This window comes from Lontra canadensis, unplaced genomic scaffold (assembly GCF_010015895.1).
Source record: "Lontra canadensis isolate GAN:19392208 unplaced genomic scaffold, GSC_riverotter_1.0 scaffold323, whole genome shotgun sequence".
Lineage (NCBI taxonomy): Eukaryota > Metazoa > Chordata > Mammalia > Carnivora > Mustelidae > Lontra > Lontra canadensis.
In genome coordinates this window covers 69,988-84,806 of record NW_022631317.1, presented here as the reverse complement: position 1 = coordinate 84,806, position 14,819 = coordinate 69,988, and the positions used below count along the sequence as shown (strand labels likewise).

The 14,819-nt window shown below is 42.9% G+C and overlaps 1 protein-coding gene across 1 annotated transcript in view; it reads left to right on the top strand.

The window, feature by feature from the left end:
* Positions 1–14,819, top strand: part of LOC116862778 (metabotropic glutamate receptor 3) — a 76,503-nt gene that overhangs the window by 60,841 nt on the left and 843 nt on the right. Inside the window, exon 3 of the mRNA XM_032850172.1 lies at positions 1,195–1,369. Within this exon, the coding sequence (XP_032706063.1) occupies positions 1,195–1,369 (175 nt within the window). The remainder of the gene's footprint in view (positions 1–1,194; positions 1,370–14,819) is intronic.

Here is a 14,819-nt window from a genome sequence, read left to right as displayed (position 1 = left end):
GGGACAAGAGGTTTAAAATAGAGAGGACAGATTGTGCTTTTAGCATATAAAGTAAACCCAGAGTCTGAAGAATTACGCTACAAGTATAACATGAATTTTTTTTAGTCACAAACAGAATGCAGCCTTCTAACGTTATGTGGTTTCTCCAGTTAATTGTTCAGTCTTCAGCTTTCTTTGATCAGGGAAGAAGGTAGGACACTTTAGGGCATGAGAGATTATGCTATCTAGTAATAGCATTGTCTGGAGAAAGAGGACAAAGAAATCTAAAATTACTCTAGGATTTACAGCTACTCTGAGTAGAAACTGAAACAAGAAATAATTAATTTCTGTTTTCAGTACTGAAAGCAATAAAATATATAGAAGCTAATTTAGGATTTTCCAGAAAATGTATGGGAGCTGAAGTTAGGACAGTTGATGAGATCAGTGAAGATGAAGAGTGAAAGTCAACAAATGAAAAAAAGATGATAAAACCTAGTTCTGAGTTGTACTTTCAGGGGAGGCAAAGAGGAAGCAACAGAAATTCCTCTGTCAAAAACAGGTGTATGGAAGCCTAAAGAACAAAATGATTGAACAGGGAGTACCAGATGTATCAAAATTTCAGAGAGGTGCCAATGAAATAACTAAAGATGGAGACCCCAGAAGAAAGTTGACGATGTTCCCTGATTTTGAGTAGGGAAACCAATGGCTGATAGGCAGAATTCCCAGCAAAAAAAGAGAGATGAAGGAAAGTGTAAAATACCCCAATTTGTTCATGATTATAGTAAATCTTAAACAAGCCAACTTGATTGATCGACTGAAACCATCAGCAACCTGGTCAGTTCATCACTGAATATTGATATTTTACTATTCAGGATTCTGACTTAGGGGGTTCTGCAGAAATGTCATTCTACAAATATAAAGAAGAAAACAAACAAAACAAGAAAATCCAGGTAGAGTCTTGGCAAGCATTCAGGAACACCCGACACAAATGTGTTTGCTTACAAATCTTCAGTGACGTTTCCATGAACATCCCAAGCCCAGAAGATCCCATTTAATTATTATATTGGTTTGGTTATACTAACAACAGAACTGTGGATGATTTGGTTTTTTTGTTTTTGTTTCCTTTTTTAGTTTGGTCTTTTCTCAGTGTTCTTTTTAGTAGCCACATGATTGAATTTGCAGCCAGACATTTAACGAGACAACCCTTTCTTGTAGGTGCAGACAACAACCATGTGCATCTCCGTCAGCCTCAGTGGCTTTGTGGTCCTGGGCTGCCTGTTCGCACCCAAGGTGCACATCATCCTGTTCCAGCCGCAGAAGAATGTGGTCACACACAGACTGCACCTCAACAGGTTCAGCGTCAGCGGAACTGGGACCACGTATTCTCAGTGTAAGTACGGAACTCGGTGCTGACCCGTCCGTGACTAGCGCTGGAACAGACAACAGGCTCAGAGGGGACGCCAAGGACATAGTCAGGCAGGGACAACAAAGGGCCATCCCCATGAACAATCTCAATTCCATTTTCGTAAGTCCTGACTCAACCCCACAAGTCAGGGGCCGTACTAGGTGCTAGGGATACGGAGGGGAGTGGACGAGTCAAAGCGCCTCTTTTGGTAGGGCACGCGGTCCAGCAGGGAAGACAAACATTAAATTCACAGGGACAGTTAGGGTGTCTGGCCATACTATGGAGTCTGAGAACTTACTCCTTAGTCCTGACTCTGTGACCAGGTCGGGGGGTAACCTCGAGCACCTCACTTTACCATTTGCAGTCCTACTTTACTCACGGGTCTGGAGAGTTGAATTAGACTGGTGCTCTGTAAAGGATGTTCTGTGTCACCGAGATGATGAAGGTGCTTCACGAGAAATTAAAAAGGGAAGATGACTGAGTAAGACGGAAAATGGTACGTCCTGAATACCGCTTTGGAAGTTCAAAGCACCTCCTTGAACATGAAGTGTTTGTCTTAAGAAACTGTACAGCCACGCAGCCTGTTTAGCTGTGATTTACTGTTTCTTAGATGTAGTCGACCACATTTAAACCAGCTAATGTGTTCCCACAGAACACACCTTGAAAAATGCTGGAGTACATCTGCCTCCTGCTTCAGTGACATGATGCTTTTTGGTCGAGGGCCAGCTAAGAAGCAGTGTCAAGTGCAGGACAGCAGAGGAACCCCGCCCAATTCACGGTGGTTTCCCCTGCTGACCTGCAAATATCTGAACACTCCTCTTTGTGAATCACTCACGTAATTCTTGGGCTCAAGGAACCTAAAAGGGACAGGCTTTTAAGCCATTTTCAGCTTCTCTGTGGTACAAAGCCTGAGAAATTCACTGACGGAAGGGGAGGGAGGAGGAGGGGCGAAACCACAGGAGGGGGAAGGAAGACTGGAGTGACAGAGACAAATGACTACTTCACCGTTTTTGCCTCGAGTCGATCGGAAAGGATGCTTCAAAATAGCTCAGCACCACAGAGTGAGCAATCACATTAGTGCCCCAGATTCAGCAACAAAGTATGAACTGTAACAAGGCTGCCCTTCCCCCAGCAAACACAGGCAAGGCTGCTGGCTGAAAGGCAGCTTTCCAGGATGCACCGTTTGTATCTACCACTCCCGGGTGGAGACAGGGATGTGACTGTCTTTCCAGATGCCATTACCAGGCGTCCCCATGGTTGAGTCCCAGGACATGGTACAACTTGTAAAACGATTTTCCCTGGACCTTAGAGAAACCTGCTTACTTCTTGAGCAAACAAATCTCTTTTCTAGAGCCCGACTCTTAACAGCTAGCGAGTCCAGACAAGAAAGAACTGGCAATAACAAAGAACAACAATGATAAGAGCGGGGAACAGGGACTGTCATTCGTTGAGTATTTTCTATCTGCTGGGTATGGTGCTCAAGGTTATACACACGTGTGCACCTGTGCCATATCTTATTTAATGCGCACAATGCCAAATATCAAGAAACCGGCATCCCACATATTGAAAGTGGCAGAACCGGAATTGAGAGTCAGTTTCTCTGATTTCAAAGGCAGTGTGTCAAACCACCGGATGGTGCCACTTGACTCAAACTGCAAGCTGGGAGATTTCCCGGGAACTTAGGTCCATGGTAGGCTTTACCGGAAGAAAAATAGGAAAGTTCCCCTAGGCTGGGCAGCAAGATATACTTCCGAGAAAAAGTCATCTTGTTCTCTGAGCTCAGAGTTCCTAGTTGTTATTCAAACAATATAACAAACTCCTTAAATCTTCCACAGACATGGATACATGCAGACCTCAGTAATTTTGAAATGGCAGCATTTCCTGATATGTATATAGGAATTAACAAATTCCTCCAGGAATAACAAGGGCACTTGACCCAACCAAGTCTCTCTTCAGAATTTCAAAAATATCCATTTACACAAAAGTAACTTCTGTTGACCACAATGGATCTGCTTAATCTTTTGCTCAGAATGCTAATCTCTCAGCGGCCCAGTTAATTCTTCAAAGTCAGCATCTACCCAGCCCAACATTTTAGAACAATTTTTTCACGCAATGAAATTTTAAGTAAATTTTTTTCTTCAGAAAAGACCTCATTTTTAAAAATAGTCTTTCTCTAATTTATATTAATAAAGTGGTATTAAAATATTAAGGTGAAGAATTTTTCATGTGATACCTCTGGGCATTTCAAAGTATATATGTAACAAATACATTAATCCATTATTTGTAATTCTTTATCTTTCAATCAAAATAGTTTTACTTGTGGGCTCATTTTATCCCATGAGTACTAGACATTACAATTTCTGATTCACAGATGAGAAAATATAGGAGGTACTTCTCAAAGATATACAATGATTCAAGAATCAAAACTGGGTTTCCTGACTTGTGATTAATATCTTACCCATTTTAAGAAATTGGAAATACAGTCACTCATGGAATTCACTCATTCATTAAATGCTTGAGTACCTTCTACACAACAGAAATATCTAAGCACCTGTGTACATAGTGGTAAAGAGGACACATGCCCTGGTCCCATGAAACTCAGTATCTAGACAAGTGTTGTCCTTACTGTAGTATAGGACCCATTAATGGGTTGTGAAATTTATGCAGCATGTTTGGTCAGCAGTTTTCAGAAGAAAAAAATTAAATATATCAGAGTTCATTATATGTAATAAGGATAAGTAGTATTTCATGAAATTTGCTCCAGAGGTGATATATGTATACAAGGTCCAGGTAAAATGTTTATTACTATGAATTGCAGCCAAAGAAGTTTGAAAGACACTTGTCTCTGGGACCTAGTTTATGGATGGACATGTTACTGACCCACTATGATGACAGTTAAAGCAACCGGTTTAATTCTCAGTGCCTGTTTCCTCCATTAAATAATCAGCTCAATTTATATTCATTTCCTTCCTAAATGCCAGGAAGTACACGGTTTTGTAAATCAAGAAATATCCTTAAATTGCTCCGAGTTCATTAGGCAAAGCATATGTTTTACTTAGTTGGCATGTAATTTATGTTCTGCTAAGTATTATGCAGGCATTTTATTGTATTGAGTTATTATTACCAATATTGTTGCTGGTTTTCTAATTTAATCCCTCCAGATGGAAAACCAACAACTCTATGTGTTGATGAGAATATGTTAGTGCAGCATCAAGGTTACCCCACAACCCATACATACACGTAGGTAACTATTCCCACATAGCATACTTCCCCCAAGCTTTGTGACTTCAAAACAATAACCTTTAAAAAAAAATACAAATGAAAATAAAACAATATAACGCTTTTATCATCTTAGGATTTGGTGGGCCCAGAATGCAGACAGGGCTTGGCTGAGCAGTTCATCTGCTCTTGTGAGGCCTGGACCAGGTCCTTCTGTGGTTTCAGCAGAGACTGAGCTGAGCTGGAGGCCCACAGTCACTATGATCTCAGACTTCACAGCTTGGCAGGACGACTTGCCACGTGCAATCCTAGAGAGGATGACAAAAAGCCTGTCCAAATTTGAGGGAAGGGGCATAGACGCCCCCACCTCTGAAATAATTCATGGCCATTTTTATTATGACACATTCGCCCAAGCCTTCCCCCAGTACTGCAGTTTTATCAGAAATCACAAAGATGAGACACAAGCAATCCTGTTAACGCCAAGAAGTTACCCAGGCCAGAAGGTGCGGCCAAATTCATTCCCACTTAATTCTCGGGCAAGAGTAGGAAATGCCACCTCATGTAGGAGCCTGGGTGAGCCACCTGACAGCAGCTAAGGTGGCTGAGAGCAGACAAAGTACTAGTATTGGATTTTAAAGCTGAGCAGTTGCTCCAAAAAGATGGAAAAGCATGACCAAACTTAGAGGCAGGCATGGACAAAAGGACATGTTTAGGGACATCTTGGAAAACTCATGGTCTGTGAAATGTTTACATCCCGCTAAGTGCCAAAAAGAACAATTTTAGTTGTATCTGATTAACCATATATGCAGTGGGAGTCAAAATAATAAAAATGAAGGTAACGTTCATTTTTCTCTAGTAAGTACACCACTAGGCCAATGGCTCCCAATATCTGTGAACCAAAAGGACAAAAACCAAACCAAACCAAACCAAAACAAAAAATCCTCTTTTGAATGAAGTTCCCGGGCCCCACCTAGAGATATGCTGAGTCATATGGTCTGGGTCAAAAGCAATCTGGTTTGTAACAGATACTCCAGCTGGTTCAATGGAAGTGGCCCAAGGGACATATTTTGAGAGCCTCGGCCTTAACTATGCTGCCTGCTTCATCCACTATTATCAGTGCGGGCCAGGGAGAGCCTCGGAGAGGACCCTCATGGAGGGAGCAGGCAGTGGGTTCAGAGGGGGCCAGGTGTTCTGAACTCCCGTCTTCTGTCTCGTGCCACAGCCCCGTGCAGCTACGATTTCCCCATCTCTCTCTGGAATCCTCCAGAGAACGCATTTCTAGTACAGAAGTACCTGTCCACACAGAAGACATTTAGTGAAACTGGGAATACTCCCTCAAATAACACTTAACTCAAAGACCGTAAAATCTTCAACTCATACTTGTAATGCTGCTCATATACCCCCACACACAAGCAAACATTCTTCGTATCTGAATGAGAAGGAGGAGACCATCTTTGTTCAGCTTCAGAAGCACAAGGGCTTCCCAGAGCTGGTTCCCAAAGACAGGCAATCAAGAACGTAAGCTGCAAGTGTAAGGAGAGCTGCCTAATCACGAAGGACACAAGCTGGGTGTACGCATGAGGTTATGCAGCAGAAAACCCTAGGGCCTCCGTGCAGGTCGGAATCTTGTGGACACTAATACGAGTTCTAATCAGCGCAGACTGGGGAGGGAGAGGGAAGAAACAGGAGTGTGTCCAATTGTCTTCCGAGCCATTCTGTATCCAGACTTGGTCCCGTGGGGATGTGTGTTTCTCCTGCTCGTGGTGATCATTCAGAGATATGCACGCCATTATCATTAAGAACAGTCAAGAGGGTTCTGCTAACTAATCATGTTCAGATTTGGGTCCCGGAGGAGCCGCAGGCATATGGAGATTGATTTCTTCTGCCAAAACCTTATTCAGAAAGTCACTTGTCTAGGTGGTGAAGTGCAAATGGCTTCATTAACAGAATCACTCTTTATTACAAAGGATTTTCACATTAGAAGGAGCAGTGGTATAAAAAGATCAAGTGAACAGTCTTCCAGACTCACACTCTAACTTCCCACAGAACTACAGCAACTGAAAGCAAGCCCATGAGGATCAGACTGGGCATTTGTCAATGGCCAGGCCTTTGAAGATACCCCAGTTAAAAGGGGTAAGCCATTACGCAAGTCTGAATATGACTTTATACAAGAAAAAAAAAAGGCACATCACGTCCAAGTTCCTTCTCAACAGCGCAAGCCCAGAAAATGAGCATAATATGCCTGCACTTGACAGTCGAGGGAGTCCCACAATGACACTATGTACTAGACCAGCCAGGAAAATTAGCAAGTTATTTGGCGACACAGACGGAATTGATGGTCTTTTCTGCCACAGGCATAAGTATATTATAAACATAAATCCTGCTGGCCAATCCAGGAAGAGCCAAGAGTTTTCAGCAAGCTAAGCCATCTGCTGCTTCCAAGCAGAATAGACCTAGTGCATCCACATCAGAGAGAGGTCAATCCAGTTTCCCTTTGGAGGGGAAAGTCACAAGATGCCTGAGAACCTCATTCCATCCTCCCAGGGCGGGAGTAGAGGGGGGCCCTGACTCTCACAAGTAACCCTGCATGTATCAGGGAACAGATGTTCACACTCCCCCTTTCTTCTACCTAACATTTCCATTGTGTTTGTCTCACAATTGCCTTTTTGCAACCCCTAAGTCATTTTCTCTTTACCTCTACTATTTCACTAGGTTTTCCCCTAAGCAAATATAGCCTACCTTCTTTAATGACAGTGACCAAAGGGACTCGGGCTGGAAGAGAATGCTAACCACATTTCGGGATGGGAAAACCAGAGCCCTCTCTGTTAGACACTTTAAGGAATTTGATAAGTGAAGTCACAGATAAAATTCTCGAAAGCAGTTATGCGGCTATTCTGCCTCTCTGGATTTTCTGCCTCAGCTCAGTTACCAAATGCATCTCAGAGATGATTCTGACAGCGAGAACTTTAGCATCTGCAAGTTCAGTGATTTCTTTTTTAAATTAGAAGCCTTCTCTTCAGTGCCACACATGACAGCATCTTGTTCTACCGGCAAAGGTGCAAACATGTATTCCTCTCAAAAGCCCATTCCAGGGAGTTCAATGGCATAAATCATGTCCATCAGAGACCCCGGTGACCCCGCACCCAGGCTGTGCAAAGGGAACGTGTGCTATTCTCAAGGGGCTAGCCACAAAGCTGCCCAGAAAACGTGCTTTGGTGAAGACAAAACAATGTCATTAATGGTGACTGGCTAAATGTTCATGTCCATGATAAAATTTCTCTCATTTAAATATAGTTTAAAAGTAAGCATCATTTATTTTGCGGTTTTTATTTTTTAAAAGATTTTATTTATTTACTTGACAGAGAGAGAAAGAGAGAGGATACAAACAGGGGAGCGGCTGGCAATGGGAGAAGGAGAAGCAGGCTCTCCACTGAGCAAGGAACCTGATGCAGGGCTCGATCGCAAGGCCCTGGGATCATGACCTGACCCAAAGGCAGTCAGTTCAACCACAGAGCCACCTAGGTGCCCCGCATCATTTGTTTTTGGTTTTTTTTAAGCCTCACTTTCTTGCATTAAATGACACTGTACAGTTCCCTTCTGTCCTGTGTCATTGAATATAACAGAAACTCAGTACCCCAAAGAAAGCCCCTTAACCAGAGATGCCAAAAGTCACATGCATTTCCATGTAACCCCAAATCTATTAACACCTTTGGGGACATGGTACAATGTTCACAACTATGTAGCTGTGTTAAATTAAAAAGGAAATATGCATATAGTCAAATACTGCCCATACACTGACTTCAGACGGTCAACTCCTTGAAGCAAGCAAATTTATTCTGTACTATTTTTCCTTCCAGTAAGTGAAATTCACAGGAGAACATTCATAAATGGAAATATCTATATCCTCAGAATGGGAAAATGCCTATATATAGAAAAAAATTTTTTAACATCTTCCCTACCTAGAATAATGTCAGAGGCTTTGGGAGAGGGACTCTTAGGAGGTAACTGTGATCAATTTGAAGGATAATTTGCTCCTTCATTCAAGAAGCTTTTGGGTTGAGGCTCAGCTCTAGGCACTGGGGATGTAAAGAAAAAAATAGCCAAACCGAGAATACATAATAAGTCAGGTTTTGATAAGTGACAGGGAGAAAATAACATGAAGCAAGGACAAATACAGCCACCTGGGGACACACGGTTCCCCTTTTCTATACAGTGGCCAAAGAAAGCCTCTCCGATAAGGCACCATTTGACCAGACGCATGATGAGAAGGGGACAGGGGAGCCCTGTCCGTATCTGGGGAAATGCAAAAGTCCACAGCTGGAAGAACAACAGAAAGTCCGAGAGGGAAATGACCAAGGATGAAAATAAGAGGAGAGGAGGACAGAGAGGGGCCAGAGCAGGAGGACCTTAGAAATCACTTGTTTTCTGAAAGAACTGGGAAACATGCTTCAAGGGTACAGAATGACCCAGCTGTAAAAGCATTCATTGCCCTCTGCACTTTGGCTTGTAGGCAGGACAGAGGACGGGGAGCAAGCAGAGACGTAACTGAGGAAGCTATGGCTGAGTCCAGATGTCTGTGGTTCCCGTCAGGGCGGCAGCGATGGAAGCTAGTCAAGTGTCCAGATGCTGTGTGTAGTTTGAAGGTGAAGCTGACAAGATGAGCTGCCCTAGAAGGGAGGATGAATGCCTGACATTATTTTAATTTTTTTTTTAAGATTTTATTTATTTATTTGTCAGAGAGGAAGAGAGAGAGAGCACAAACAGGCAGAGTGGCAGGCAGAGGCAGAGAGAGAAGCAGGCTCCCTGGCGAGCAAGGAGCCCCATGTGGGTCTCCATCCCAGGATGCTGGGATCATGACCTGAGCCGAAGGCAGTGGTCCAACCGACTGAGCCATCCAGGGCCTGACATTATTTTATTAGTGCTGGACACTGGTGGCCTGATTGATCCCTAGACAAAGTAGCACATACATCTCTTAGCAGCTGTTTGAGCCTCAGCGTGAAGGGGCTTCCGTTCCTTGGGTAAGAAAGAGGAAAAACCCAGAGATGTTGGGAAAAACAAAACAAACAAACAAACAAAAAACCCAGAGATGTTGGGCAACTAAGGGGAAGCCAAAGGAATGCAAACTAGAATAGCACCAAAAAATTATTAAGTCCTTCCATTTTCAAGTTATTTATTGCACTTCCACTTTCATACGCCTTCAGGGAGGAAGAGAGTAACAGAACGTGACTGGAAAGAAAGCATGACAGGGGTGCCTGGCTGGCTCAGTCGATAGAGCATGTGATTCTTAATTTGGGGGTCACGAGTTCGAGCCCCAGGCTGGGTGTTGAATCTACTTGAAAAATAAATAAATAAAAATATTTTTTTAAAAAAGGAAAGAAAGCATGACAGTATATCTTGGCCACAGTGGACTGGGGTGTTTAGTCAGAGACCGAGTGGAATTTCTGTTGATAAGGTAATTATGCTGTATTTTGGGTTATAAAAAAGTGCCTGCCATATTTTCTTTCCATGAATCTTGTCTCACAAGAAATAAGTCACTGAATGAGGAAGGCTTTGCATTCATAAGCTCCAACTCCACATTTGGAAATTAGATCTTGGATCTGTAGATTTTTATCCCACATCATCATGAATATGATTTCCTCTGAAATCTATCTTTAACAATTTAAGACCATTACCTAGAGAATCTTAGCCTCATTTCTTAATAACTTCCACTGTGAAATCTGACATAGCAAGGCTACCAAAACAGTGGCCAGTGGTGTCCCCATTGGCGCAGATAACCTGTATTAATCAGCAGAAGAACACCTGGAATGGGACCTCAGGGCCCCAGCCCAAATAAAATTAAGGTGATGAGTAAGAAAACAGGTTCGATAACAAAGCAAGAGGACAAAGCAACAAACAGCTGTTGGAAACTGAATTCCATGACCATAGCATTAAAATATCTCAACAAGCAGACATGCCGGGAAAAATTATTTGGGGTTACCAGGAGCAAGGAAATAGAACAGATGGGAACAAAGTAGAATGTCTGTTCTGTTTAAATGTTTGTTTTCCTTTTTTCCCAAGTCTGCTGTATTACACAGTTAGAGGAACACACTCAGGAATCAAGTCTCAGCCACTCAAATGACTAACAGACTTGGCATCCGTAAGAATCTATTAAATAAATATGTTTAGCATTGACTGAGGGTTCAGGTCCCTGAAAAAAACGGGGTCCTTTTCTCCACAGCCTGGCCAGCCTGTGCATGACAGGTGGAGAAGAAATGGATTTCACAGTGCGAGACAAAGCTGCCACTTGGCTGCATTGATTTCCAATGCCTCCCCAAAGTGTGTGAAGTGAAATCTGCCTTCTGATGGGTGTGAATCGCCCTTTTGTGATCAATGGTGGAACTTACTGGGTCCTTTTCCACAATCTTCTGTTTTCATTTTGCATTACACCACTTTAGCCTGGAATGACTAACAACTGCTGCTCACCCCCCACTCTCCCCCCCACCCCTGACAAAGCCCAAAATAAGCCACCATACCTCTTGTTTCTGACAGAAAGTAGGATTATAGAAATTTGCTTAACCGCACTTAGGAAAATGGGCTAAACTTACACCATTAAAAACCTCATGAGAATTTCATTAGAATAATAGCAAAAGCTCATCACAAACACACACATGGAAATGATAGTACTCTTCTCTCCCCCAGATTTCACTACCTTGGGGAATAACAGATGGGCTAAGACGAGAGGCGTATGTAAAATATTTATGAAAGGCGAAGTAATTGAGATAGTAAACTCATAAAACAGTAATTTCCTCTACTATATTCAGCAGCATGGACAAAAATGAGGATATTTTTTACATAATAAAATAAAAGGCGCTGGCAGAAGCTGCAGATGAAACACTAAAAGAGAAGCAGAAAAACACGAGTTACCACTCCCTTCAATACACTGAAAAGTGGTTGGGGAAGAAGTGACTACAGAAAGAGTCTGGGTGGGGGTGGGTTTCACTGTCGTTATTCCCGGTAAGACAACCTTGAGTTCATGCGATGTGTATTATCAAGGCCTGCCATTGCTGTGAGTTTTATCTTCTTTGCAAAGAATTTGGATGCTCTAACATAGGGCATTCCCTTCAATGTCCCTGTGATGCAGGCAGGTGAGTTGAAGTTCTTCTTCAGATTCCCATAATGGTATCAATGTGGGGGCAGGGGGGAGGTGCAGGGGAACCTGATGTGAAACTATAACTTGGGATTTTCCACATAACCACCTCTGTAGCCCCTGTCCTTCCTACCCACCTAGTCAAGATACACTGAATTTTTTAGACATTTAGAATGCAGTAAGCAAGAAAAATCGTAAGCTTGAACTTAAGAACAGCATGACACTGAGCTCCAGAATAGCGTGGGAATATCACAGTAGGTTTCCAAAGTGCCGACAGGAAGGTTATTAGACTGATCCAAGATGAACACAGACAGGCATGAGCGTATCAGTCCCTGGTTCTCCTACACGTACCCCGCCCCCCATGACCTAGGATTCCTCGTCAAACTCAGAAAATAAAAAATGGGCACAGAAATAATAAAACTTGATCCTGGAAAAGATGAAGAGTTTAGTCAGAATGTCCAAGGCATCATGCTTGCCACATGGATGTACACAGGATGTATACAGCCTGAACCAGCAATCCCTGCAGGGGTAGGGGGTGGTCAATGTCACAGTGTGGTTGGAGAAGCAAAAAGGCCTACCTGTCCCAAAAGAAGGCTGCCCATGTGCCTCCTATCTCCTGGTCATTTCTTCAGGTAGAAAAATTATTTCCTTCTTGAAACTTCTGTTCTTTGAAATGCAGCCATTTATATGGTCATTCAGAGAATATTTGTAGAGGATCTATTCCATGACCAGCAATTGGGATGAAATAATGAAAAAGACAGAGCCTAGCATATTTTCTAGTCAAGAGTATTCATAGACTTAAGACACTAACAACAACAACAACAATAACAACAACAAAAATAGGCCAGAAAAAAAATCTGCTTTGAAATTAGGTAATGTGGCAGAGAATAACTGGTCAGCTCTTTAAATTACGTGGCCTGATGATAGCCTTTTTCAGAAGGCATTATTTCAGATGCAGATGACAAGAAGAAGCCAGACACATGATGGGGAGAGGGAAAAACATTCCTGGCAGAGGCGGTGGCTACTGCCAAGGCCTGCCATCGCTGGGATTTTCCATGCTAGAGACAAACACAAAAAAAGTGAGGGAAGAAATCACAGAATGAAACAAATGCAGAGAGATAGAGGCACGATCTGACACACCCAGAGATGTGTCATATGGAGGAAGGAGAGCACAAAGGGGATCATCAGAGGAGCCCAGGGCAATGACTGACATTTCAAAATAAACTCTCACTGCCGTATGGAGAATGTGTGGCAGGGCAGCAAGTGTGAAAACAGAGACGCCAGCGGCACAACTGTCCCAGGAGCCACATGATGGTGGCTTGGCCCAAGGTGGTGGAGGCACAGAAAGGTGGACGGATGTGGGGAGTGAGTTGACTGGGGCACATGACTGGTTTGACATGGGAGGAAGGACCAGAAAGGAAGGAAGTATAACTGTTAGACTTCTGGCTCAGGTCACTGGCTGGAGAGTGAGACCATTCACTGAAGAAAGGAAGACTAAAAGGGGGACAGGTTCGGGGCTCAAGAGTTACCCTTTGGTCACCTGACTGTGAAAATGCAGGCAGAGCCACCTACGGAGGAGTCTGGCAGGCCTCCCACGTTTCTACCCAATGATGGTTGGACATCACCTCCCCTTGTTCTTTCTCTTGCCTTCCCTAGCTTTCATGAAGCGAGGGTTACATAAGTAGGAAGAAACTTCACAAGGAGTAAAGGAAAACCCTCACATTTGAAATTATCATCATCATCCTTTTCCTTCTAGTATTTGTCTAGCACCCACTGTGTTCTTCACTACAGAAAGGGAGCTTGTGACATGTTTTCTCCCAAAGTTGTACATTTTTAGTGGGATCATATTGTAAAGAAAATTGAACCTGATCCTACAAATGATCGAAGGAACAATATCTCCAAGAGTTAGCGTGTCACTGGACTCTGCTTAACCTCAGACAATCCCAGAGACTTGTCTTTATGGCTTTTCTTACACACCTAGCAGAGTAATCAATGCAAAATTGAGGAGTTGTAGGCTCCCTGGTGGGAGCCTGCTGAAAGACGTCAGTGCCCCAGATTGGTGATTGAGCATATGATCTCAACATTTATAATTAGTTTCTCCTTTGTGTTTAAAGAAAATCATATGGAAAAATGTCATTTTATGGGGCAAGAATATTTCCACTATCAGGCACAATACTTCAGCAGGAAATGAGCTTATATGATTATTAACCAAGTGATGTACTTAAAGAATGGGATAGCTGACATCAGTTTGACCTGGGCTTTGGTCAGGTAGCCAAGAGGATCAGTTCCTTCTCTGCAAAGCATATCATCATGGACAGGCCAAGGGATGCAACATGAACAGCTCTGAAAGGAAATGTAAGTCATCTCTGATTCTCTTGGCTACATAGTTGCACAGCCCAGGAAGAATGGGGCTCCTTGCCTTTGTTGTTGTTGTTGTTCTAATTCAGTAAAAAGACAAAGCTGTATGTAGATTTCTCATAAAAACAAAACCTTTAAAGTAACATAAGATATGCCTTGCATTGAGGAAAACTAAATGCCATATACCAAATGAATATAAACACCCGTGTTATACTCATACCCTGACACTGTCATCACTATTATCATTAACAAGAGCCTCAGGCCTTTGGAACGTCAACCCTTCTGAAAATTGTTAAGAATCTCAGTTCTCAGCACCCCAGCCCTTGCTGGAGTGTTCACAGAGGTTATCCACTTGAGCAATGAAAATGCATCAAACCATTCTGTAAGGCAGTGGAGTTCACAGATGACTCGTGAGACTACCCAGAGAGAGCAAATATAATTGAGGTCCTAAAACTGTAACTAACTGGGGCACCTGGGTGGCTCAGTGGGTTAAGCCTCTGCCTTTAGCTCAGGTCATGATATCGGGGTCCTGGGATCGAGTCCCACATCGGGCTCTCTGCTCAGCAGGGAGCCTGCTTCTCCCTCTGCCTGCCTCTTTGCTTACTTGTGATCTCTCTCTCTGCCAAATAAATAAAATCTTAAAAAAAAGGGCCATAATTAAGTTAACAATCTTTAAGAAATTTGCAGTGAACTCTCAGTTTTGTACATTCTATCTTAACCAATGTATAGCTT